This window comes from Phyllobates terribilis, unplaced genomic scaffold (genome assembly GCF_046119375.1).
Source record: "Phyllobates terribilis strain yellow unplaced genomic scaffold, ASM4611937v1 Scaffold_1__5_contigs__length_1240528914, whole genome shotgun sequence".
NCBI lineage: Eukaryota > Metazoa > Chordata > Amphibia > Anura > Dendrobatidae > Phyllobates > Phyllobates terribilis.
Window position 1 is genome coordinate 1,147,670,689 of NW_027362761.1, and position 27,404 is coordinate 1,147,698,092.

At 41.2% G+C, this 27,404-nt stretch overlaps 1 protein-coding gene across 6 annotated transcripts in view; it reads left to right on the forward strand.

The window, feature by feature from the left end:
* The window catches only part of JAKMIP1 (janus kinase and microtubule interacting protein 1), a 199,174-nt gene extending 172,739 nt beyond the window's left edge, over nucleotides 1–26,435 (forward strand). For 5 of the 6 annotated variants that reach the window (XM_073648219.1, XM_073648227.1, XM_073648234.1 and 2 more), the window contains 3 exons: nucleotides 9,137–9,202; nucleotides 15,090–15,134; nucleotides 26,183–26,435. In XM_073648219.1, the coding sequence (XP_073504320.1) occupies nucleotides 9,137–9,202; nucleotides 15,090–15,134; nucleotides 26,183–26,215 (144 nt within the window). In that variant the 3' untranslated portion in view covers nucleotides 26,216–26,435. Of the gene's footprint in view, nucleotides 1–9,136; nucleotides 9,203–15,058; nucleotides 15,135–26,182 lie in introns of all 6 variants that reach the window. The other variant, XM_073648252.1, reaches the window with a different exon arrangement.
* Nucleotides 26,436–27,404: the final 969 nt, after the last annotated feature.

Consider the following 27,404-nt stretch of genomic DNA (forward strand, 5'->3'; position numbering starts at 1 on the left):
TGGAAAATAATTTGGGCTTTGTAGCAGTGTGCAGCACTGATCCTATTAGGCCATCTATAATAAGCTCCACCAGATTTAAAATTAAAAATAATTTTTAGCTGCATCTAGCCCGGAAAATAATTTTGGGGCTCCGAGATGCGCAAGACACATAAGTGCCTTCTTGCTGCACTACCTGCAGCATGACCCTCATATTGTCAGAATTCGAAGTAATCATGACTACTGGGTTGCCACACTCTTAGATCCCCCAAACTTTTCGATCAACCTTTTCATTTTAATAAAGACCAAAAAAATGGTCATTTTTGAAATTATAAGCATTAGCAGGTTGTTAGAAACTGAAATCAAACAGTTTTCAACTCAAAACTTTATTCTAGGTGATGTTACATTTTCACATAGGACCCCTTGTTCGAAAGGAGCTTCTGAACTCTCTCGTCCATTGAATTTGTCAGGTTTTGGATGGTTTCTGCTTCAATTGTTTTGCATGAGGACAGAATACCCTCCCAGAGCTGTTGCTTAGATGTGAACTGCCTCCCGCCATCATAGACACTCCTTTTGATGATGCTCCAGAGGTTCTGAATGGGGTAGAGGTCAGGGGAGCATGGGGGTCACACCATAAGTTTGTCCCCTTTTATGCCCATATCAGCCAGAGATGCAGATGTTTTATGTGCAGCATGAGATGGTGCATTATCATGCAGAAAAATGATCTTGCTGTGAAATACACGGTTCTTCTTCTTGAACCATGGCAGGAAGTGCTGTTTGAGAAAATCCACATACATTATGGAGTTCATCTTTAGCGCCTTCAGGGATCCTAAAGGGGCCGACAATCTCTCTCCCCATGATTCCAGCCCAAAACATTACTCCACCTCCTCCTTGTTGGCGCTGTAGCCGTGTTTGCATGGGGTGTCCATCAACCAGCCATCCTCCACTCCATCCATCTGGACCATCGAGCGCTGCACGGCACTCATCCGTGAACAAAACAGTTTTGAAATCAGTCTTCATGTAATGTTTGGCCCACTGGAGCCGTTTCTGCTTGTGTGAAGTGGATAGAGGAGGTCGACAGGATGGCGTATGCACAGCTGCAAACCTCTGAAGGACCCTGCATCTTGTTGTTCGGGGGACGTTGGAGGCACAAGCAGCTTCAAAAACTTGTCTGCTGCTATGACAAGGCTTTTTTGCCGCTGCTCTTTCAACCTGACGTAATTGCCTGTAGGAAAGAGTCCTCAATTTGCCCTTATCAGCACGCACACGTGTGTACTGTGAATCAGCTACATACTTCTTGATTGCCAAGACACTTCATCCTGATCATCGCACAATGTTGATTGTAGTCATGCCTTGACCTAAACACTCCACAATTTGTTGCTTCTCAGCAGCCGACACATCCTTTTTCTTTCCCATTTTGGCAGAAAATGTAGGCTGCTTAATAATGTGAGAGAGCCTTCTTAAGTAGTCTTGCCTTTCATTGGACACACCTGCCAAACTAATTAGCACAGGTGTCTGCAATTGCTTACAGTGATATAAAGAGCCCTGACACACATCACCATCAATGAGTTTAACTGACAAACAAACAAATTCTTCCCTTATCACTCCTAAACACTTTTTGCATAATAATTTGGAACGCGGTGTACATGTGCTTTTCCACAAAACACCAGCGGTTCACGTAGTGAATCTTACAGTTCTAACTTGCCAACCGTGGTCTGTATGGAATTGTTCAATAAAGGGCCCAAAATTAAGATAACATAGATGGGAGAGGTCTCTATGAATAGGAATTCCTAAGTATTTGATACCCTGTGAGGGCCAGGCAAAGGGAAAGTTGGACTGGATGGAATCCTATATGGATTTGGGGAGGGAGACATCGAGGGCCTCAGACTTCGCTGCATTGATTTTAAAATTTTACCATGTAACAAAGTGATCTATTTCAGCCATAACAGCATGGATGGATATATGTGATTGAGTGATATATACTAGGACATCATCAGCAAATAGAGAGCACTTGTACTCGGTGCCTCCCACCTCAATCCACCTAATATTGGGGTTATGGCGAATTGATGAGAGCAGGTGCTCCGTCACTAGGATGTATAAGAGAGGGGACAGAGGACATCCCTGCCTTGTCCCATTGGTGATTGTGAAAGGTGATGAAAATGTTCTGACGCACCCCCTGGGCCTTGGGACACCCGGAGCCGGACCCTTTTTGGTGGATGCTGGTGGTTGTAGTCTTCGTGGCGGCGACCCGGTTCCGTGGCTCAGGGCGGTCAAACCAGTGGCGGAACTATTTATGTGGTTTTGATGTTTAAATGTCCGACTACGCCACCCGTGGATTGCGGTCAGAGTGAACCGCCGCTACAGGGCAGACCGCTGAGGCTGGTGTTGTGGGTGCAGCAGAGCGTAGCATAACTCCCCACGGGAGGAGTATAGCCTCAGGGCAGTGTATGCGGAGGATGGGGGTGATGGTGCAGGGCAGCAGCAGTAACGACACGGAGTCAGTGATGCAGTCCAGGGCCTTTACTCACAGTTCTTATTATCCAGACCACGTCTGCAGGTAATGGCTGCCCACGTCGTACTGTGCTCACCAGGTGAGGGGCTCAGACAACTCCCAGATAACTTTGGAGCACTTCACAGGACCCCCTTTGTGTGTCCTTTGTCTGGCCTTTCTTACCAACACTTCTGTCCGGCTGCCTCGGGCCTCCTCTTGGTAAACTTGGCGCCAGTTTCCCTGACCCTATGTGGTGCCTTCCTAGCGGGTGTAGCGAGGGGCTGCGCCACATAAAATGTCAGAGCCTCCGGTTTCTAGCTGAGGGTCGTTTCCTGCCTCCACTAGTTCGGGGACCGGTCTCCCCCTTTGGCCTGACCCCTCCACGCAGGTGGATTCGGGCGTGCGGTGGCGACTCGCCCGTCCGCACCCCTGGGATCCCTTCATTCCTCGTTCCTGGAGCCTTCTCCGCTCCTCTTCCTTCCTTCTCCCTCTTCCAGGCCTGGGCCTCTGTTACTAGGCCCGCCTCCGGAGCAGAGCTCATGCAGAGCCCCTGCTCCCTGCCACTTCTGCTCAGACTTCTCTGCACTGAACTAAGATGGTGCCCACCTTTTATACTCCCTTCTCAATGCACCCAGGAACTGCTTCCTCCCTGCTCCTGCACTACAGGGTTCCCCTTCCTCAGTGTTCCCTCCCCCCACTCCAGCCAGGGACAGGGACTGTCGTGCCCATCTCAGGGGCATATTGGTCGCCCTGCCCCACGGCAATGTGGTGTAATGCATGCAGGTGTCGGGTCCTGATCCACACTCCATCCTTACCTGAGAGTGAGATATCACACCTCTGGGTGAGGTGCAATACGTCTGTAGCAACCGAGCCCTCAGGGTGCTACAGTTCCATTTATCTTCAGCCTAGGTGACGTATTGCGATACAGGGCCGTGATTTTGGCTATAAAAGGGTCCCCTAGACCCCTACCCCAAGCTTTTTAAGAGAATCATATATGGCGTGCCAGGAGACTCTATGGAATGCTTTCTCAGCATCCAACGAGAGTATCTAATTACAAATTTTTAACTGCATCTAGCCCAGGAAATACTTTGTGCCTAGTAGCAGTGTCTGCTAGTCAGCGGATTATCCCGGCTGTTAAGCAAGCTACACCACCTGTAGTTTAGACACTTAATTTTTTCAAAGGAAATGCTTCGGGACCATGGGATACTCAGTGAAGAGCATCAGGAGGCACCCCAAGGCATAGGGGCTGGGACTGGCAGTAGGATGCCTTGCGGTGGACAGCCGAGCTCGATCCTTATAAAAGCTTTTTAACTGCAGCAGCTTTAGTGGACGCTACTGGAGCTGGAATTACGCGGCTGCTGGCATGAGACTTGCCCTCCAATAGATCCTTGTAAATGGATTTAAAGTGTATTCATTCAAATTAGAGAGACAATTTAAATTAAAAAGCTTAGAGCTGCCTCCACCACAGGGGGGCTCGCTCGACCCACCAGCGGACAGGCACCAGTATTGGGAGAGGGGGGCTGGCCATCAGGGTTCACCGCGGCTCTGGCACAAACCCGGCGACACGGAGGTGGCACGGGCAGGAGCGGACTGGCCGTGTCGGCTTCTCACTTTTTGGATTTTAGAAGGGCATGACATGCCTATATCTGTGTCTCCCCCTCCTTTTACTCCTCCACCTCTTTTATTTTCGCATGACTATATGTACTTGTCACTTTTCCATGTGTTAGTTGTGTCTTCTGAGCAGTTTGTCAGCTTTCGGACACCTTTGAAGGTGTTTTCTATGTGTTTCTATGTGTTTTTGTTTGCCTGCCATTGGTTTTAACGGTGTTCGAAGGTGTTCGACGAACAGTTCGACGAACAGTTCGGCGAACACACGGGTGTTCGACGAACCGAACCGAACTCGAACACTACGGGGGTGGCTCAACACTAATTATTACATGATTGTTCAGATACTGTTGAAATTCAGATGGTGGAGCAATGTTTTTCTCTACTCGCAAGCTGCAAGGTTTGCACTACAAACTCTTCTGAAAGAGAAGCCAGAGCCCACCGGATGTTTCTCCGGTTCTCTGGTGGGCCAGTCCGACTCAGTGTCTGTGTATGTATCTGTACCAAATCCAAATAATCATATTGATAGACATCTCCCATTTAAAGAACTATAGGGCCGATTCATCAAGACTGGTATTTTCCACGGAAATCATGATTCATAAATTTTGTGCATCTTTCAGCTGCCGTGCAGCAGAGCCATCGACAGAAGGACATCTCTGCTACAATTTATTCCCCTTTTGTGGCGTAAATTATGATGAATTTGTCGGACAGGCCACATCCTGTCTCGCTGAAAGCCACCTGCTTTTCAAAAATTTGGAGAAGCTGGCATAAAAAGGCCAAAAGTCGCAAAATCCTACATTTAGCCCAACAATTTAAAAAAAAATTGCAACAAAAGGCTATGTTCACACACATTTTTTTGCTCCGTTCTTCTTTTCTAAAGCACCAGAAAAAGCTATGAGATTTTCCTGACTGAATTTGAGAGCTGCAGCATTTTTCAAATCCTCAGCATGTCACTTCTTTCAGTGTTTTTGCAGCATTTTTTCACTAATAGAAAATAATGAAAAAGTGCAAAAATGTTACAAATAACGCACCAAAAAGCAGGCTTTTTACTACGGATATGGCTCTTTTTTTCTTTGGGTGGGTGGAGAGTTTTGAGCACTTCGTCAACAAAAAAACATGTACATGAATGAGAGAGTGCCAAGTTCTTCAAACGAATGCACAAAAATACACAGACATGTGAACAGCAATATAGACTACAATGGTGCTCAGGGCGGCAGCCGTTGGGGAGCTACTGCTCTATAACGCCCTGGCACTTTACAAATAAATCATGTCCCAGTCCATAAGTGTTGTGCTGTGTACATTGCTTTGCACTCACTTGCAGGCTGGAAGCCTTCGCTGTCTCCATGTCCTCAATTTCAGGATCAGCCGCCCACACATCAGGGGACACCCAGTTCGCTTTACCAAGTTCAACTCTACTGGACAGTTCAAGTACATCTGCCTTTAACATACAGTATCAGGCACAGCACATTCTTGTTCTTCTTCCATCAACACAGTACATTTCAAGCATTTACTTACGCTCAGTTCAGACTATCCCTAACTTTAACAGGTCCTGTTAGCCCTAGAGATACCCCATCAGGCACCATTGTATTCCCAAGATCTGCTACGTTTCCCTCACGTGGTACCCCGTCCGGGTTCCGCTGTATGGAAGGGATTAAGGCACTCTCTTCCGTGCCTTATTCGGGCTGTAGGCCCCAGACTCGGCATAAATGTCCGCAGGAAATTTGGTACGACCTCATAACGCCAGAACAATATGTACTTCACGTGCCTTCAGCCCACCTTGAACTTGGCCTTGTCTCTCATGAACCCTCTAACTCTTACTAACTAAACCAGGAAGTAGTTAACTTTTCTAACTTCCCCCTCCCAATCTTGGCTATTCCCATGATATTAACTGCTTCTACAGTAACTATCTGTCTCTATCTTAAACACTAAACTACATCCTACACTTTCCGTACCCCTGAGCTGAGTGTACCAGAGTTACCTTAAGCGTTACCTTTCAGTACCCACACAGCAGCATCAGTATCACACTTTACATTGTTTACATTACACTCTATACATTTTCCATTTCACATGACACCATAAAACGTAGTAAAAATGCATGACAGTATTCACACTACACAATTGTTGTCTCCAGGGGCAGGAACACGACCGTCTTAGTCACACGCTTACACATATGTGTTCTATTCGTGAAAAACACTAATAGAGCTTGTATGTAATACACAGACGTCTGACTGATCCCATGTCTCCCTATCAGTTTTATGGAGGGTGCATTGGTCGTCACACAGACTTCCCAATCGTAGCAGTTACCAAATCTTGATTTGCCTTTATTTCATGATGTGAATGACAAGTGGTCAGTATGAGGCTGAGGACACAGGAGGCCGTCTTATTACGCCGTCTGCCGACGCTCTCCATTATTATAGGATTATGGATTATGACTTACTGTAAGTAGCAGTTCACAAATAGCATTACCCTCCAGCTAATGCTTTATATCCAGGAAGAGATGCTGAGAGTCTGAGCGGAGAACAGCGGGCACTGATCTCCCGGTGGATAGATTTTTATTGTGGATTCTCATCAGGTTGTCATTGAAATACTTTGCATTTTTGATTTTTTTTTTATATATATACATTTGGAATATATTGTTCACATTTCACATTCACCTTTTAGATACAGAGACTATTGGGAATCGATAATTTTCATTTAACCCTTTCCCACCGCAGCCAATTTTCATTTTTGTGCATTGCAATGGGTTTTTTTGGGTTTCGTTTCTACGACGTTCATTATGCTGTACAAATGACCTGGTAACATAATTTTCCAGGTCAGTACGATTATGATGATACCAAATGTGTAAAGTTTTTTGCTTAAAGTGGTTTTCCGGGACAATTTTTTATTTGTATAGTGTGCCTAAAAACTAACAGGCAGGCAGTTGCTAACTACCTGCCTGCTGTGGCCGACGCCAATCTCTGCCGGCACAGACTGCTCCTGCCAGCGATTCTGCGGCTTCCGGTGACGCCATGTCCACAGAGCAGCAGCTTCTCTTCCATTCTACTCTGTTTACGGGGCGTAACTGCCAATGTCACGCTGATTGACAGCCGGCTCTCCGCTGCCTAACTGCAGGAAGCCAGCTGTCAATCAGCATGATGCCCCATAAACAGAGCAGCCCGGAAGAGGAAGAGCTGCTCTGTTGATGTGGAGCAGCTGAATCGCCAGCAGGAGCGGTTGGCGCCGGGTAGAACAGGCAGGTAGTTAGCAACTGTCATCTTCTAGGCCCATAGTAAAAATAAAATCTTGGACAACCTCTTTAAGTAGCTTAATAAAATCTGAACTTTGTAAAAATTAAAAAAAAAGGTTGTCATAAAGTTTTTATTTCTCTAAAAGGAGAAATTTGAGGAGGTCTTGTTTTTTGTGTGCCGTGTTGTAGCCTTTATTATTACATTTTGGGGGTACTTACAGAGCTCTTAGCAGCTTTTTATGGCATTAGGTGCCATGATTTGGGCATTTTAATTTATTCTTCATTTCTTTTACCTTATGGTTGAAATATTTTATATGTTGAATAATTGGACATTTACAGACATAGCAGTGCTGAATATATTTATTTTTTGCTTCTTTATTCTTAACTGGTGAAAAGGAAGGGTGTTTTGTTTGTTTTTTATATTGTATTTAGCCCTTATCGAGCCTGGAACATGCAATCTTTTTGATAACTTGTCCTAGATGTTGCATTAGGAGAGCCACATGGATATTAGGAAACAATAGTCTAGTGATGTTGCTTGATTTCTATCAGAGAGTTTTCAAGGCCTGCTCTGTGAACTGTGCAGAGGTCACTGTGCAGGGAGGGAGGAGGTGAGCTGTGACCATCACCTGTTGTGATTATCAGCTTTATGTTGATCATTGTGGCTTTGACTTCAGACAACTTTGTCAATCTGCTGTTATTGGCAAAGGCAGCATTCAAGTGATTGGCCGACCATGTTCTTTGTGGACTAGTTAGGACCGCAAGAGCAGTTATTATTTTTTTCTTTTTTTTTGCACCAAACTTATCCATTCAAGTATATACAGTAGGTCTGTAAAATAAATGAACAGCACTCAAATATTGTCTGTGTTGCATCCGTGTGTTGTCCATATTTCACTGACTGGTTGCATACGAAAAAACTGATGATACACAGATCCTAAAAGTTGTCACGTGGAGCACATGGGTGAAAATTGGATCTAGTAAATTTATGAAAATCTGTTGTTTTTTTATCCGTACAATAGAAATTCAACTTTAGGTTGTTAATGGACATTGAAAGGGATTATTTAATTTAAAAAAATCATTTTAATATATCTTATTAACCAGGTCTGGAGCACCCATAGACTTTACAGGTTTGGGTGGTCCACACTTAAGTCTGCACTGACATTCTAAAACATCAGTGCAGGGTAGACCGCTTGCAGGAGATCATGCAGCTGTTGGGGTGGGAAGCCTGCTATCAGGCACAGCCGGACTCCCAACAGAGAAGGCAGACAAGGTTTATTACCATTGCTGGCGTCCTTATTGCTGTATACAGAGCGCTGAATAGGTGCTGTGTATACTGTATTGGAAGCGCTATCAACGCTTCCTCCTAAGGATCCTTTGGTCTTTTGATCACCGGTAGTCCAAAGGGAGCAGGAACTGCGAGAATGTAGGAGACCCATTCAGCTCTGCTAAGCAGGCAGGATGCTGAATTTCCATTGTAACTGGGGCTAATATACCAACCCCAGTTACAGGAGAAATCAGCAATAAAAAGAATGTATTAATATTTTAAAATGCTACCCTAAAGGGACCTTACTGGGACAGACTGTGTGAAATAAATGAAAAAGTAAATTAATATAAAAACAAGAAAAAAATTAAATAAAGTGAATTTCCCAATTAAATTATCAGGAAGAGTTTTTCAAGCAGTTTGAAGCATTTTTTTTTAGGAGGATTTTGCAGCGGATCCTCTGTGGTGGAGCCGATGACTCCAAGTATTATGTTTCCTAGCACTTTATAAAAAAACATGTTCCTCTCTAAAAGCATGACGTGGTATCTACTACTAATACTCTTAAACTTTTCTACCATAGAGAATCCGTGAACTTGAAGACAGGATAGAACTTCAAAAGCGGCAACTCAAAGAAATAGAGGAAAAGGTAAATAAAGTTCTCTAGTTCATGGCTGCTTGTTCTTATCTATGCAGGTTATTGTGTTCTGTGCCTAGACTACTGATGTGTAATATATTAAATGGAGTCATCAGAATGCATTGAGCAAAATACACATTTAATGAGCCAACCAAGAGTGGAGCCTTCAAGTCCTAGCAGCAGTAATAACGACACAAACTGCATTTGCATTTATTAAATTTGCGCCTTTTTATCAAATTTTTGTCTATTTTTCCACTTTATTCTTCTTTTAATTTGTGCCTATTTTCTATATGTGTTCACTTGTTTTTTAATGTTCACCATTGTAGGCAAGGCTTGGGGTTTTCAGATGTTTTCGGCTGATTCATCAAATGCAACTTTCTAAAAAAGTTGCAAACTTTTTGCGCAAATGTTCTCCAGTCCCACCTCTCCCCCTCCGGGGTAATTTTATATATGAATTATATTTTTGTGAAAATTTTAGGACATTTTTACAGAACATGCAACTTTTTTGATCTTAAAATTTGCAAAAAAAAATTAAGAGCATTTTTTATTTTGCGCAAAAGTCATGAACCACGCGGGCAATTTTAAATAATTTGCTGGCAAAAAGCACAAGATGCAAGACAAAATAAGAAAATGTACTTAAAGATCTTTGTGTCTTTATTACTGGTGCTAGGACCTGAATGCTCCAGTCCCACAAGTACTGACTTCCAAATGTGTATATATATATATATACAGCGGCTTGCAAAAGTATTCACCCCCTTGGCATTTTCCGTGTTTTGCTACCTCACAACCTGAAATTTCACAGGTTTTTTTGAGGGTGTGCATCAGCTCATATAAAGAACATGCCTACATCTGGACATTTGGTTTTCTTTTTATTGTGAATCAAACAACAAATAGAACAAAATAACTGAAAATGTCAGTGTGCATAACTATTCACCCCTCTAAAGTCAGTACTTTGTAGAGCCTCCTTTAAAGGCAACTACAGCTGCTAGTACCTTTGGATAAGTCTCTGAGTTTTCCACATCTTACCACTGGGATTTTTGCCCATTCCTCAAGGCAAAACTGCTACAGCTCCTTCAAGTTAGATGGTTTCCTCTGGTGAACAGCAATCTGCAAGTCTGACCACAGATTTTCAATTGGATTAAGGTCTGGGCTTTGACTAGGCCACTCCAAAACATTTACATTTTTCCCCTTAAACCACTTGAGTGTTGCTTTAGCAGTATGCTTTGGGTTATTGTCTTGTTGGAAGGTGGAACTCCATCCCAGTCTCAAATGACTGACAACCTGAAACAGTTTTTTCTCAAAAATATGCCTGTATTTCGCAACATCCATCTCCCTATCAACTCAGACCATTTTCCCAGTCCCTGCTGCTAAAAAACATCCCCACATCATGATGCTGCAACCACCATGTTTCACTGTGGGGATGGTGTTCTTGGGGTGATGACCTCTGTTAGTTTGCCGCCAGACACAGTGTTTACCTTGGTGGCCAAAAAGTAAAATTTTGGTCTCCTCTGACCACAGCACCTTCCTCCATATATTTGGGGAGTCAACCACATGTCTTTTAGCAAACTCAAAATGAGCCTTACAATTTTTGTGTGTAAGTAAAGGCTTTTTTCTGCCCACTCTTCCATAAAGGCCACCTCTATGGAGTGTACGGCTTATTGTGGTCGTATGGACAGATACTTCAGTCTATGTTTGGGAATTCTGCAGCTCCTTCAGGGTTACCTTTGGTCTCTGTGCTGCCTCTCTGATTAATGCCCACCTTGCCCGGGCTGAGAGTTTTGATGGGCTGCCTTTTCTTGGCAGATTTTTTGTGGTTCCATGTTCTTTCCATTTGATGATAATAGATTTGATGGTGCTCCAGGGGATCATAGAGTGGGATATATTTTATAACCCAACCTTGACTTCGACTTCTCAACAACTTTGTCCCTGACTTGTTTGGAGATCTCCTTGGTCTTGTTTGGTTAGTGGTCCATCTTACTTAATGATGTTGCAGCCTCTGTGGCCTTTCAGAAAAGGTAAAGTGTATATACTGACAGACCATGTGTACCTTATGAAGGTAATTGCTTGCACCAGAACTTTTTAGGGGCTACATAGCAAAAGGGGTGAATACATATGCACATGCCAATTTTTAGTTATTTGATCCCATAAATTTAATTTCTGCCTATATTTTTCTCACTTCACTTCACCAACTTAGACTATTTAGTGCTGATGTATCACAGGCAAATCAGATTACAAAAATATTTAAACACAAGTTGTAATGTAACAAAATAGGTAAAAAGCCAAAGCCTTTTCCCACTACAAAAATGCAGCATTTCTGTGACAAAATTCATGTGTGTTACATGTGGCTTTTACTGCAGTTTGTGCTTTGGATTAATTTGTGATTTCATATAATTTATATGGTGAAATCTGCAATGAAAAGAAAAAACTATTTTGTGTAAATGTAGGATTGCTGAGTATATGAGAATCTGCAGAATGCTCATATTGTCGGGCAGAATTTTTCCACTACCGTATCTTAATTTATTGTACGGTACCATTTGGTCTCATTAATGCTATATGATCTCTCTTATTTCATTTACCTTTTCGAGGAACCATCATCTTTTCTGTAGAAATTCTGTATTGTGGAATCCCTCTGGTATTTCTCCTGGAAATGTATAAATAAATTTACCCCTGGGTATTACCTTTTCCCGTGATAGTGGGCCACTGCAAAGGCCAGAGGCACTGACAAGGTGGATGGAAACAATCAGTTGTCAACGTATTCATACATTTCCAGGAGGAATAGCCGAGGAACAGAATGCTGAGTTCTAAGACAAGATGCTCCAGAAGTATTTAATGGGAAATAAAAGTATTTAAAAAAAAAAACAGACAGGAGAGTGGACGAGTCCATGAGTATTGTATGACATGTAAATATTAATTTATATTATACAGTGGCATGTAAAAGTTTGGACACCCCTGGTCAAAATTATTAAAGTTATTGTGAACAGTTAAGCAAGTTACAGATGAAATGGTCTCTAAAAGGGCTAAAATTAAAGATGACACATTTCCTTTGTATTTTAGGCAACAAATATACATATTTTTATCTTTAACATTTTAAAAATTACAAAAAGGAAAATGTGCCAATACAAAAGTTTGGGCATCCTTGGAGATATGTGTGCTCAGATAAATTTGACCAATGTTTCAGACCTTAATTAGCCTGTTAGGGTTATGGCTTGTTCACTATCATCGTTAGGAAAGGCCAGGTGATGCACGTTAGAAGGGGATTCTTTACGGTCAGAGCCGTGAGACTCTGGAACTCTCTGGGAGAGGAAGTGGTGATGTCCAACTCACTTAATGAGTTCAAGAGAGGCCTGGACGCCTTTCTTGAGAACAAGAAAATTACATCTTATGCTTAGTGATAGTTAATTAATCCAGGGATTTAATCTGACTGCCAGATTGGAGTCGGGAAGTGAATTTTTCCTCAGTGATGTAAATTGGCCTATACCGCATGGGTTTTTTTTGCCTTCCCCTGGATCAACACTGCGGAATAGCTGCAGTGCACAAGAAATAGACTGAACTGGATGGACGCTTGTCTTTTTTCGGCCTTATAAACTATGTTATGTTACTATGTTACGTTTTCCAGCTTTATAAAAACTCAGACTCCTCTAACCTTGTGCCAAAAAACTGCAGCCAAGGGTTCTTCTCAGCAGGTGCCTAGCACACTGAAAATGAAAATGGTGGAGGCCCACAAAGCAGGAGAAGGCTGTAAGAAGATAGCAAAGCGTTTTCAAGTTGCCCTTTCCTCAGTTCGAAATGTAATTAAGAAATGGCAGTTAACAGGAACCGTGAAGGTTAATAAAAGTTCTGGAAGACCAAGCAAAAGTTCAGTGTGATCTGCTCGTAGGATTGCTAGAGAGGCAAATCAGGATCTTCACTTGACTGCAAAATACCTTCAGACAGATTTAGCAGAGTTATGGTACATTGTTCTACTGTTTAGAGACACCTGCACAAATATGGCCTTCATGGAAGAGTCATCAGAAGAAAACCTCTCCTGCGTCCTCACCATAAAATTCAGCATCAGAAGTACACAAAAGAATATCTAAACAAGCCTGATGCATTTAGAAAAAAAGTCCTGTGGGGTGATGAGGTTAAAATAGAACTCTTTGGCCACAATGATCAAAGGTATGTGTGGAGAAAAAAGGGCACAGAATTTCAGGAAAAGAACATCTCACCAACCATTAAACATAGGGGTGGACCAATCATGCTTTGGGGTTGTGTTGCAGCCAGTGGCACGGGGAACATTTCACGGGTAGAAGGAAGAATAGAGTCAATGAGATTTCTACAAATTCTTGATGCAGACATAAAACCATCTGTAAAAAAGCTGAAGTTGAAAAGAGGATGGCTTCTACAAATGGATAATGATCCTAAACACACGTCAAAATCCACAATAGACTACCTCAAGGTTTTACAATGGCCCTCACAGTCCCCTGATCTGATCATCATTGAAAATCTGTGGCTAAACCTCAAAGTAGCAGTACATGCAAGACGACCCAGGAATCTCACCGAACTGGAAGAATTTTCCAAGGAAGAATGGATGAAAATCCCTCAAACAAGAATTGAAAGACTATTGTCTGGCTACAAAAAAAGTTTACAAGCTATGATACGTTCAAAAGGGGGCACTACTGGGTACTAACCATGCAGGGTGCCCAAACGTCGGCATCGGCCCATTTTGCTTTTTGTAATTTTTTCAATGTTAAAGATGATAAAAAGTAAATATAATAATAATCAGTATATATATATATATATATATATACACTGTATATAATCTTGTTTTTCAGATTTAACATTTTACAAATTTCAAAAAGGAAAGTGGGCCGATGCAAAAGTATGGGCATATATATATATTTTTTTATTTTTTATTATTATTATTATTATTATTATTTATTGATTTTCATAAAATACAAAGGAAATGTGCCATATTTAACTTTAGGCCTTTTAGAGATCATTTCATCTTCAGCTTGCTTAACTGTTCACAATAACAGTAATTTTGACCAGGGGTGCCCAAACTTTTACATGCCACTTTATATAGGAACATATAAAAGGTGTAGTCCATTTCTATCTGTATAGAGTACCCTTCTGTGAATTTATTAGAAATTTTTAGCAAATCTGTTTCTGAGGCAGTTTATTATGTCCAATCTGACTCATTTTGCAGAGGGTTTTTTTTTACATAAAGGTGTATTCCCATCTAATACATTTATGGCACATCCACAAGATATGCCATAAATATACGGCAGATGTGGATCCCATCACTGGGACCTGCAGCTATCTCAAGATCGGGGTCCTGGTGCATGGCTGTCAGTGGAGAGGGGATCGGCATTTGCATATATCTGTAGGATAATTCCTACCACCTCACCACTGACAGCTGTGTGCACTGCGGGCCTTTTCTTGAGATGGTACCCGCAGTTAACATACATTTATGATATATACTAGGAATATTGCAAAATTTTATAAGAATATGCCTTTAAAAGGATGGGTCAAATGCAAATTTACATAAAAAAGGGCATTTTCATTTGTTTTGGGTGCGTGACATATTGGGTGGGGCATAAAAAACTGTTGTGCAGAATTTTCACCAATAGGACAACAGAAGGTTTTTTGTTACATGTGATTTTTTATTTTAGGCAAGAAATGTTTTTATATCAGAAATATTCCTCAGTGTGCATGGGGCAGTAGTTGTATCAGCAGGAGGTGATACTGAACCAGATTACTATTATTTAATAGTATATTTAATATTATATAAATTTTATGCATCACTTTGTGGTCTTATTCTTCACCTCTCACTGCATTTTCCTTTTTCTTTTCTTTTTTTCTCTGTTTTATTTTGATCTTATTTTATAGTTTTTGTTCCTTTTTTTGTTTTTCTCACTAGCATTCATTCTGTGGCCTTGACGATCTATTCCAGCAAACAATTATGGTTGGTATATATATGTATATAAATCTAATTTGTTTCTGAATTAATGCTATATCTGTAACTAACATAGACAATATAGTACATATATGCATATGTCCACATATAAATACACAGTGGATATAAAAACTTATTCCCCTGTTCAAATACCATTTTTTTTTGTCAAAAATGATATGAAGAAGAATCATCTCAGAACTTTTTCCATCTTTAATGTCACCCATATTCTGTACTATTCAATTGAAAAATAAATTGAACACTTTTTGGGTGGAAAAAGACAAATAAAGAACTAAAATAATGTGGTTGCATAAATATGTACACCCTTAAACTAATACTTTGTTGAAGTACCCTTTGAATTAATGACAGCATTCAGATCAACCCACAGATTTATAATTGTATGCAGGTTTTTACTCTGGCTGGCCATTCCAAAACCTCAATCTTTTTCCGGCAAAGCCATACTTTTGTTGATTTGGAAGTATGCTTAGGGTTGTTTTTGTGCGGAAAGGTGAAATTCCTGGACTAAAACCCCAGTTCCAGCTGCTGAAAAACAGCACCAAAAGCATAATTCTACCTCCACCATGCTTCACTGCGGGTATGGTATTCCTTTGGTGATGCGCAGTTTTGGCATTACACCAAGCATACCTTTTGGAATTATGGTCAAAAAGTTAAACCTTGGCCTCATCAGACCATAACAAGTTTTCCCACATACTTTGTAGACTTGATGTATGTTTTGGAAAAACATAGCCAGACATGGATGTTTTCCTTTGTAAGAAAAAGATTCTGTCTTGCCACCCTACCCCACAGTAGGTATGATTTTTTTTACGTGACAAAAACCTGACATTTTAACAGGGGTGTGTAGACTTTTTAGATGTACTATATTTGAATATGGCCTCATTTATGTTTTTATGTTGTATTTTGGCTGGTTGTAAGGCTCTATTCAGCAAGGAAATGTGCTCTACCCTGAGACAATATTTATATTACTTATAAATGCTAACAATTTTATGTATACATAGCAGCACCTCACAACCAGAAAAAAATACAGCATAAAAATATAGATAATTACAAGGTCCCATATATAAATGTGGCCATACTGTACAGTGTAATTAAATATAGTGTCATACATACAGTAGCCAGGAAAAACAGTAACTACAGGTTAGCTTCAGTTGTAATCAATATTATTCGCCCCATTGCAGATTCAGTTTATTAGCAACATTAGCAAACTTTCTTGTGTTTGCAATAATCCAATGAAATAAGAACAATATAAACTGCTCAACACAACTAATATAACAAGTGGTTTCTCCAAATTCTACACAAAGTGCCACTGTTGCTTACTACTGCAGTCTCAGAATTGTTCCCCCCTTCATGACAAATGTCTTTGGTACTTAGTAGAGCACCTTTGGCTGTTATGACCTGCTGCAAACATGATGTATAGCCAGACACCAGGTTCTGGCATCATAACTGAGGAATCTTAGTCCGTTTCTCATAAGCAATGGCCTCCAGGTCACTGATATTTTTGGAATTTCATGCTGCAACTTCTTCAAATCCCACCAAAGATTTTATATGAGGTTCAAGTCAGGTGACTGTGGCGGCCACTCCAGAATCTTCCACGACTTTGACTTTTTCTAAAACTAAGCCTTGATGGACTTTGAGGCATGTTTGGGATCATTGTTAGAAGGTCCAATGAGGCCCAAATTCTGCTTCTTCACAGAAGGCATGATGTTTTCTACTAGGATTTCCTGATACTTTATTGAATCCAACAAGTACCTCACATGCTGCAGGTTTGGACTATCAGAGGAATCACAATAGATGCAGAGCATCACCATGCCACTGCCATGCTTCTCTGTACCCTTCACCCAGCACAAACCATGCTTCACTGTAGGCATCACGAACCACTGCTGTGCTTCACTGTAAGCATCACTGAGACTTTGCCATGCTTCACTGTAAGCATCACCGAGCCCAGCCATGCTTCACTGTAGGCATCACCGAGCCAGAGCCATGCGTCACTGTAGGCATCAACGAGCCACAGACATGCTTCACTGTAGGCATCAACGAGCCACAGACATGCTTCACTGTAGGCATCAACGAGCTATAACCATGCTTCACTGTAGGCAACACTGAGCCACCACCATGCTTCACTGTAGGTACCATGGAGTCACCACGAATCTTCACTGTAGGAATCACCATGCCACCGCAGGTGTCACTGTAGGCATCAGTGAGCCACCACCATGCTTCACTGTAGGCATCACAACACCACCGCCAGGCTTCACTATAGGCATCACAAAGCCACCACCATGTTTCACTATAGGCATTACCAAGCCACCACCATGCTTCACTGTAGACATCACCGAGCCACCGCCATGCTTCACTGTAGGCATCACAGAGCCACTGCCATGTTTCAGTGGAGGCATCACTGGACCACCGCCATGTTTCTCTCTAGGCATCATCGAGCCACTGCCATGCCTCACTGTGGGAATCATTGGGTCACCACCATGCGTCACTGTAGGCATCACCTAGCCACTGCAATGTGTAAATGTAGGCAGGTTGTTCTTTTCAGTGTATGCTTCATTCTTCCTTCTTGAGACATACTGATTTATAGTACAGAAAAGTTTCAGTTTTGTTTCATTGCTCCACAGTAAAGATTCACAAACCTTCTGTGGCTTATTTATATGGTTTTGAACATATCGGAGACGACTTTCCTTGTGCTTTTGCGTCAGTAGAGGTTTATGTCTTGGAGTTTCTGCATGGAGATCTTCAGTGTTTAGTGTGCGCCTTACTGTGCAAACGGAAACCTCTGTGCTTGCTCATACCAAATCTCTCTCCAGGTACAGTACAGACCAAAAGTTTAGACACACCTTCTCATTTAAAGATTTTTCTGTATTTTCATGACTTTGAAAATTGTACATTCACACTGAAGGCATTAAAACTATGAATTAACACATGTGGAATTATATACTTAACAAAACAGTGTGAAACAACTGAAAATATGTCTGATATTCTAGGTTCTTTAAAGTAGCCACCTGTTGCTTTGATGACTGCTTTGCACACTCTTGGCATTGTCTTGATGAGCTTCAAGAGGTAGTCACCGGAATTGGTTTTCACTTCACATGTGGGCCCTGTCAGGTTTAATAAGTGGAATTTCTTGCCTTAAAAATGGGGTTGGGACCATCAGTTGTGTTGTGCAGAAGTCTGGTGCATACACAGCTGATAGTCCTACTGAATAGACTGTTAGAATTTGTATTATGAGAAGAAAAAAGCAGCTAAGTAAAGAAAAACGAGTGGCCATTATTACTTTAAGAAATGAAGGTCAGTCAGTTCGAAAAATTGGGCAAACTTTGAAAGTGTCCCCAAGTGCAGTTGCAAAAACCATCAAGCGCTACAAAGAAACTGGCTCACATGAGGACCGCCCCAGGAAAGGAAGACCAAGAGTCACCTCTGCTTCTGAGGATAAGGTTATCTGAGTCACCAGCCTCAGAAATTGCAGGTTAACAGCAGCTCAGATTAGAGACCATGTCAATGCCACACAGAGTTCTAGCAGCAGACACATCTCTACAACAACTGTTAAGAGGAGATTTTGTGCAGCAGGCCTTCATGGTAAAATAGCTGCTAGGAAACCACTGCTAAGGACAGGCAACAAGCAGAATAGACTTGTTTGGGCTAAAGAACACAAGGAATGGACATTATACCAGTGGAAATCTGTGCTTTGGTCTGATGAGTCCAAATTTGAGATCTTTGGTTCCAACCACCGTGTCTTTGTGCGACGCAGAAAAGGTGAACGGATGGACTCTACATGCCTGGTTCCCACCGTGAAGCATGGAGGAGGAGGTGTGATGGTGTGGGGGTGCTTTGCTGGTGACACTGTTGGGGATTTATTCAAAATTGAAGGCATACTGAACCAGAATGGCTACCACAGCATCTTGCAACGGCATGCTATTCCATCCGGTTTGCGTTTAGTTGGACCATCATTTATTTTTCAACAGGACAATGACCCCAAACACACCTCCAGGCTGTGTAAGGGCTATTTGACCAAGAAGGAGAGTGATGGGGCGCTACGCCAGATGACCTGGCCTCCACAGTCACCAGACCTGAACCCAATCGAGATGGTTTGGGGTGAGCTGGACCGCAGAGTGAAGGCAAAAGGGCCAACAAGTGCTAAGCATCTCTGGGAGCTCCTTCAAGATTGTTGGGAGACCATTTCCGGTGACTACCTCTTGAAGCTCATCAAGAGAATGCCAAGAGTGTGCAAAGCAGTCATCAAAGCAAAAGGTGGCTACTTTGAAGAACCTAGAATATAAGACATATTTTCAGTTGTTTCACACTTTTTTGTTAAGTATATAATTCCACATGTGTTAATTCATAGTTTTGATGCCTTCAGTGTGAATGTACAATTTTCAAAGTCATGAAAATACAGAAAAATCTTTAAATGAGAAGGTGTGTCCAAACTTTTGGTCTGTACTGTATGTTGCAGACACTTGAGCGTTTTTGACCACCCGCCTCCTCAGTTATTTGGTGGCAGCCATGGAGAGCTTTTTCTTTCTGCAACATCCAGGTAGTATAGCCCCGTGTTCCAATGACTTTGAACTTTTAAACTATGATTCCTTCTGTATTCCTTGAAACATTCACTTTCTTTTTGCATCCTTTTCCTTGTTTGTGCAAAATTATAATCTCTTCTCTTAACTTTTTGGCAACTCTTGACTTAGCCATATTTCTAACAATTTTTAACAAGCAATCAAACATCACAGTCAACAAACTAACTAGCCAGTGCAGGTATTTGATGTCAAACACACATGATGCAACTAAGGAAGCCCTTGATGCTTGAGACACCACCTGATTAGTAAATGTGCGCCCTTAGGTCGCAGTCAGACTGCAGTATAAATCCGACTGAAATCGGAACGCAATGCAAAGACTGGCCGGCCGCTCTCCCGACCCGAGCGTGACAACTTCATATATTTCCGCTGGCCAGTCCAAGCATTGTGGTCCGATCTCAGTCCGATTTATACAGCCGTCTGACTTTGCGCTTATGAGGGATTCTATTCAGGGAGCTGAATAATTCTGAGACTGCAATAGTTAGTAACAATGACAAGAACTGAGTTTTCCCTTTAGACAAGACACCTGTCTCACCACTTTTACACTACTGTGTACAATTTTGGGTTCCAGTGTATAGAAAGGACATAAATTAACTAGAGCAGGTGCAGAGAAGAGCAACCAAGGTTAATTAGAGAATGTGTAGACTGCAATATCAAGACAGGTTTCAGACTTGGGGTTAATCAGTTTGGAAAAAAGATGTTAAAATGTACAAATAGATGAAGGGACAGTATAGAGAGATCTATCTAATGATCTTTTTACACCTAAACCTGCAGTGATGACAATGGGGCATCATCTAGGCAAAGAGGAAAGAAGGTTTAATCACTATCACAGTATACCATTCTTTACTGTACGAGAGGTGAAACTTGGGATTCTTGAGGGTTACTGGACACACAACGTCTTTGTCAGGCGGATTCCGAAGAAGCGATGAAAATCCGACACAAAAAATGAACATAATGCGCAGCAATGTGAAAACGACATTGCTGTGCATGAGTTCCATCCTATGTTGCTTCTTTGAACCACTTCAGGGTTCATAAACCATGAAGCAGTTGAAGACTGCAAGGAGTGTAACTAATAACACAACCCGTTCTCACCTGGGCTGCCTTGACCACAAAAAACACACCACATGTCATCAATTAGGTTAAATGGCCACAGCTTTTATTAAATATATGTAAATACATAGAAAAAGTCTCAATTCATGTCTCCTTGTTCTTAACTTTACATCGCTGCTCTTAACATCCAAAAGCCATCCTCTGATGGACAGTGGACCTTGCAAACAAAAAACACCACCGGTTATGGAGGAGCAACGCCACACTGTGACAACTTCAGAATCCCCTAAACAACTGACTAGTCTAAACACCATACTCTATGGATAGTATGAAAAATAAATAGTGTTTTATTATTTCTATATACTCACATAACCAAATTAAATTGAGGAGGGAGGGTGGGTGTACATCGCCACCATTGGCAAGATGGCTGAAGCTCAGTTAAAACCCATTTAATCCCCCTTAAAACCAATAGCATTCCTGCCTCATGCTGAGGGCATGGTCTAAGAGGCTTCTTCAATGTAAGACTGGAATGAAACTCGACTCCAGCTCTGCTGCGAGTGGGAGCCTAGTGTCAGTGCTCTGTGCTCCGATCTTCTCGCATGAGAGAATCGCAGCACAGGTGCGGAGGAGTCGGAGAGAATTATTGCTCCATCTCCTTCATTGCCTGTCTTGGCATATATTGGACTGCACTGGGATGACATCCGAGTGTAGTCTGATGTTTCACACGCACCCATAGACGTGTATCAGTGCGGGTGAGCCGAGTCTCGCTGCCAATCGCATCATGCTGCAACTGTTCTCTGATGCCAAATCGGCATGATAAAATAATCGCAGATCTGCACTGCCCCATGGTATAGCATTGGTCCGATTCCTATGCAATGTTTTATCTTATAGAACTCGGCCATATTATACACTCGTTTAACCCTGGCCTAACACTGGCAGGTATAAAGCATTGCAATGCAGAAGCGATCAGAGTGATAAAAGTTAAAGTCCCACAGGGGGACTAAGTAAAAAAGGAAAAAAAAATAAAAAATCATAACAAAAACAAAAAAAACAGTACAGATATTTCGTATCGCCGCATCCTGATCTATAAAAAAACTGCTTTACCATCATACCGCCAAACAAAAAGAGGAATGTAAATAAAACTGGTATCGCTGAAAACGCCATCTTGTCCCATGGAAAAAAGAAAAAGCTATAGCTCTCAGAATAAAGCGATGCAAAAACAATTTTTTCTATAAAGTGGCAAAACATGAAAAAAATTATATGAATGTGGTACTGCTGTAATCGTACTGACCCGAAGAATAAACCTGCCTTAGCAATTTTACCACACGCAGAACAGCATAAAAAAAAATAAAAAATCCTGAATTGTGATTTTTGTTTATTCTGCCTCCCAAAAATCGGAATAGAAAGCGATCAAAAAATGTTATGCGCCCGAAATTGGTACTTCTTAAAACGTCAACTTGTCCCACAAAAAATAAGCCCCACTTGACTCTGTCGGCAGAAATCTAGAAAAATTATATGTAGCTCTCAAAATGTGGCTATGCAAAAGCTTTATTTTGCAATAAAAAGCATTTTTCAGTGTGTGACAGCAGCCAAACATACATTTTTTTTTTATTGAGGATTAATTTATTGGGGATGAATTGGTTGGGGGTGTAGTTTGTAAAATGGGGTCACTTATGGAGGTTCCGCTGTTCTGGCACTGCTGGGGCTCCGCCAATGTGGCTTAGCACCCTCAAACCATTCCTGCAACACCTGAACGCCAATATGGCACTTCTTCCCTTCTGAGCTTTGCATTGTGTCTCAAAAGTAGTTTTTGACCACATATGGGGTATCGGTGTACCCAGAAGAAAAGGCACAACAAATTGTAAGTTTCATTTTCTCCTATTATACCTTTTAAAAATTAAAAACTTTGGGCCAATACAACATTTTAGAGCAAAAAATAATAATTTTCCATTGCTCGCTACGCTAGATAACCCTCAAGGTGTAGTTTCCAAAATGGGTCATATGTGTGGGTTTCTGCTGTTTTGGCATGTCAGCGCCTCTTCAAATGTGACATGGCATCCACAATCTATTCCAGCCAAAATTGCGTCTAAAAGTCAATTGGCGCTCCATCCCTTCCAAGCCCTGCTGTGTGCCCAAACAGTAGTTTTATGACACATATGGGGTATCGATGTACTCAAGAGAAATTGCACAACAAATTGTGCGCGCCATTTTTGTCTGTTATCCTTGTGAAAATGAAAAATTTGGGGCTGGAGCAACATTTTGCGGTAAAAATTTATTTTTTCATTTTCATGGCTCAATGTTATAAAATTCTATAAATCCGCCATGGGTTTAAGGTGCTCACCACACCTCTACATAAGTTCCTTGAGGGTTGCAGTTTTTAAAATGGGGGGTTTCCGCTGCTTAAACACATCAGGGGCTCTGCAAATGTAACATAGCATCCGCTATCTATTCCAGTCAGTTTTCGGCTCCAAAAGTCAATTGGCACTCTTTCCCTTCTGAGCCCTGCTGTGCACCCAAACAGTAGTTTTCCACTACATATGGTGTATCGTTGTACTCAGGAGAAATTGCACAACAAATGGTATGGTCCATTTTCTCCTGTTAAGGTTGTGAAAATGAAAACTTTGGGGCAAAAACAACATTTTTGTGGGAAAAATTTATTTTTTCATTTTCACGGCACAATGTTATAAAATTCTGTGAAGCACCTGTGGGTTCAACACCACAGCTTTAAAAAAAATTCCTTGAGAGGTGTAGTTTCCAAAATGGGGTCACTTGTGTGGGGCTTCCAATGTTTAGGCACATCAGGGGCTCTGCAAACTCGATATGGCGTTCTCTATAGATTCTAGCCAATTTTGTGTTCAAAAAGTCAAATGGCGCTCCTTCCCTTCCAAGCCCTGTCATGCAATCAAACTGTAGTTTTCCACCACATGGGGTATCTGTGTATTTAGGAGAAATTGCACAACAAACTGTATGATCCATATCTTCCTGTTACCCTTGTGAAAATGCCAAATTTGCTGCTAAAGCAACATTTTTGTGGGAAAAAGTAACATTTTCATTGTTTTCTACAACATTACTTTAATTTCTGTGAAGCACCTGAAGAGTTAATAAACTTCTTGAATGTGGTTTTGAGGACTTTGAGGGGTGCAGTTTTTAAAATAGTGTTACTTTTCAGTATTTTCTGTCACATAGGCCCATCAAAGTCACTTGAAATGTGCTGTGGTCCCTAAAATTGTAAATTTTGTTGAAAAAAATAAAAATTGCTGATAAACTTTTAACCCTTCTAACTTCCTAACCCCCTGAAAAAGTTATCTTTCAAAAATTACACTGATGTAAAGTAGACATGTGGTAAATGTTATTAAATTATTAACTATTTTGTATGATATAACATTCTGGTTTAGGGCATAAAAATTAAGAGTAAGAAAATTGCAAAATTTTCGTCAAAATTCTGATATTTTCACAAACAAATGCAAAAAATACTGACCTAAATTTACCACTACCATAAAGTACATTGTGTCACAAAAAACATTCTCAGAAGCACTGGGATCTGTTGAAGCGTTCCAGAGTTATTACCTCATAAAATAACACTGATCAGAATTGTAAAATTTGGCCTGGTCAGGAAGGTGGAAGCAGGCTTGGGGGGTGAAGGGGTTAACCTAAAAAAATGAGCAGGACTGTAAGCTGGTATATGTACAAAGTGTAAGAGTACACTCACTCTGAAGCCATTTCCAAGACAAAATTCAAGAAAAAAAATAAAAAATGATCTTATACCCTGCAGCAAGTAAATAGTAATAATACATGTAGATAACATAGGGTAGTTAGTAAACACTATTTTGATCAAAAACGCTTAAAAGCCATTCCACCATGACACGGTGTACCCATTTAGACATTTCTAGACCAATTTGAATAAGGGCAGAGCCGGACAAGGCCCCAACAGACACCCATCCATGGGAAACAATATAGATGAAATACTAAGCTCAGAAAGGGGGGCCACAACTCTGTTTGTACAGAGTACAAGAGATTACAACAGAAAAAAATGAGCCTGACTATAAGCTGGTATATGTTGTAACACTGCTACTCACTTGGGAGCAATATGAGGTATCACAAGAACCGTTTCTATTTAAAAGTCCGGCTGGTTTATTGCAGTCCTCATAAACCACATCACAGGAAAACTGAAATACAGCTATTGTCTGGCACAAAGTGAAACATAAAGTAACAAGTCCAAACAATAGTGCTGGTTAGACCACCTGGCTTAGAGTCCAGCTTCTTAGTTCTTTAGCAAAGGCACTCAATCCAGGAGATCTGCACACCTCCATACACACAGACATGTGTGAGACAAACAGGCCACACTTAGGGGTGGGGACATGGTGAGCAGCCCTCTCTCCCAACTTTTCAGCTTCTCATAATCAACCTGTCATGTCCAATTAACCCCTTCTACTCCTATATGTACTAAAGCATTACTCCAGGTTTATCTCCCATCCACTGAGTGTCCTACAGCCTCCATATAACTTGTAAAGTGTAAGTTCATGTTCACACTATGGCCTTTTGCCTAGAGAAACTCGGCTTCTTCACTGGAAAAAAGACGTTGTGTGCACATAGAAATACTGTGTGAGCAATGAGATTGTGGAACTTTCTGCCACACAATGCTGTGATGGCTAAATCATCGATAAAAGTACAAGGAGTCTTGGATGTGTCTTTTGATCGATATATTATTATAGGTTATGAGTACTAGATTTTGTGATAGAACGTTGATCCAGGGAAATCCTCTCAATGCCTTATATGGAGTCGGGAAGGATATTTTTGCTTAAAGGCTTGGAGTTCAAGTCAATAGTCACTCTATGTGTCTGCAGACGTGTGAATCCTCACAGTCCGCACACTGTGTGCTGTCAAGATTCTCTGTTGCCGGTGTTGGGAACTGGCGGGCTCGTAACGGCATGTATACGATTTGCATTTATGCGGTCACATGCCAACTAGATGTGTGCGGCAACAGTCAATAGAAGCGAATTGACCGAGACCGGACACGTCTAGTTGGAATGTGGCCGAAAGCATGCAAATTGTATACTTGAGGTCACATGACCGCCGTTCTCAGCGCTGACACCGGAGAATCCTTATAGCGCGCGGTGTGCACAATGTGAGGATTCCTAAGTCTGAAGTCACATAGAGTAACTGCAGACTTGAGCCTCAAGCCTGAACAACCTCTTTAATTTGGGGAAATTAGCATCTGCCTCATGTGGTTTTTGCCTCCCTCTGGATTAATATATTAGCCTGTAGATTAGAGTAAATTAATGCGTCTCTTTTATTAAGCGAAGTGGCATTCACTTCTAAGTTCTAAATTGAATGAGAGTTTTTGAATGCAGTTTATAAGAAGAGATGATCATGACTTATATCATTATACACAAAGGATTGTGTAACTGTATCATCCTTTATTTCCAGGGTTTGAAGAGAGCACATGGGATGAGCATCTGATACTTCTGCAACTGCCAAAACAGACACTCCGATTTCATGTTCTTTTTTAATCATGGACCTGGCTGGAAACACCAGACCGCTCGTACAATTATGAGTTTTATAACAATTTAGTTTTTAACTGGACTAAATTTGTTGTTCAGCTGCAATATAGTCCTGCTATTCAGAGACTCTAATAAAATGGATGAAAAGATAGTAAATAAAAAAAAGTATTACGTATGTATTGGAAGAGTGTGCTTTCTTATACCTTATTGAAACTTCATTCAGTGGTGCCCCAATGAACCACACACAAGTTGCTCAAGTATTCGCTGGTAGAAGAATACTCTCCATGTTTGTCCATTATGTTTGGCAAGAAAAGATTTCCATTGGCAAAATCAACTATCTGAGAGAGTGCCGGGTTATTCTTAAAGGTGCTGTCTCCAAATTAACAATCCCTTGAAATGTGTTGTCCACCTTGGGAGACAATTTTATTTATTCCTTGTATCAAGTATTTAGGGCTAAAAATTATTTTTGCAATTGGTATTCATTAAACATTTTGCACCATTTGCATCCTGTAGCCTTTACTAGAATGTATTAATGAGATTGTTCTGATGGTCTGATGGGGAGTTTGTAACTCCTTTATCTGTTCTTTTCTGAGACCCTCTCAAATGATTTAGGACCACAGACCACAAAGTTGAATGTGCAGAGAAACAAAAGCAAAATGGTGCAAAAGTTTTTAATAAAATCCAATTGCAAAACTGATAAAAATTATTTCTAGCCCCAAATATATGCTTATAAATTAAAAGAAATGTCTCCGAAGTTGGACCACCCCTTTAATATTGCTTGCTTCTGCTCTCTGTAGTGTTTTTCTATTTGGAAAACAACAACATCCATGCTACTTACCTGTAAGTGATCTGTCCGGGTCAAGTCATGATCACAAAGTAAAAAGTGATTCTTCTAATTATATAAAACAAGCAACTTGCAATCTTATTAAAAATCCTGTCCATTTTCAAGAATGGAGGGATTTTTAATTCTATACTTTACAGCTTGTCACCTAGTTACTGGCCACCTTTGTAGTCTATCAGCGGTGGTTGTCAAACTGTTGTTGTGCTTGCTGGTAAGCTCTTTGCTATACAACTTGTAATTGCTGCTCTAAGGCTGGCTGGATAGGCCATCTTCATTGCCCCTGAGCTTCCCACATGCTACACAGATA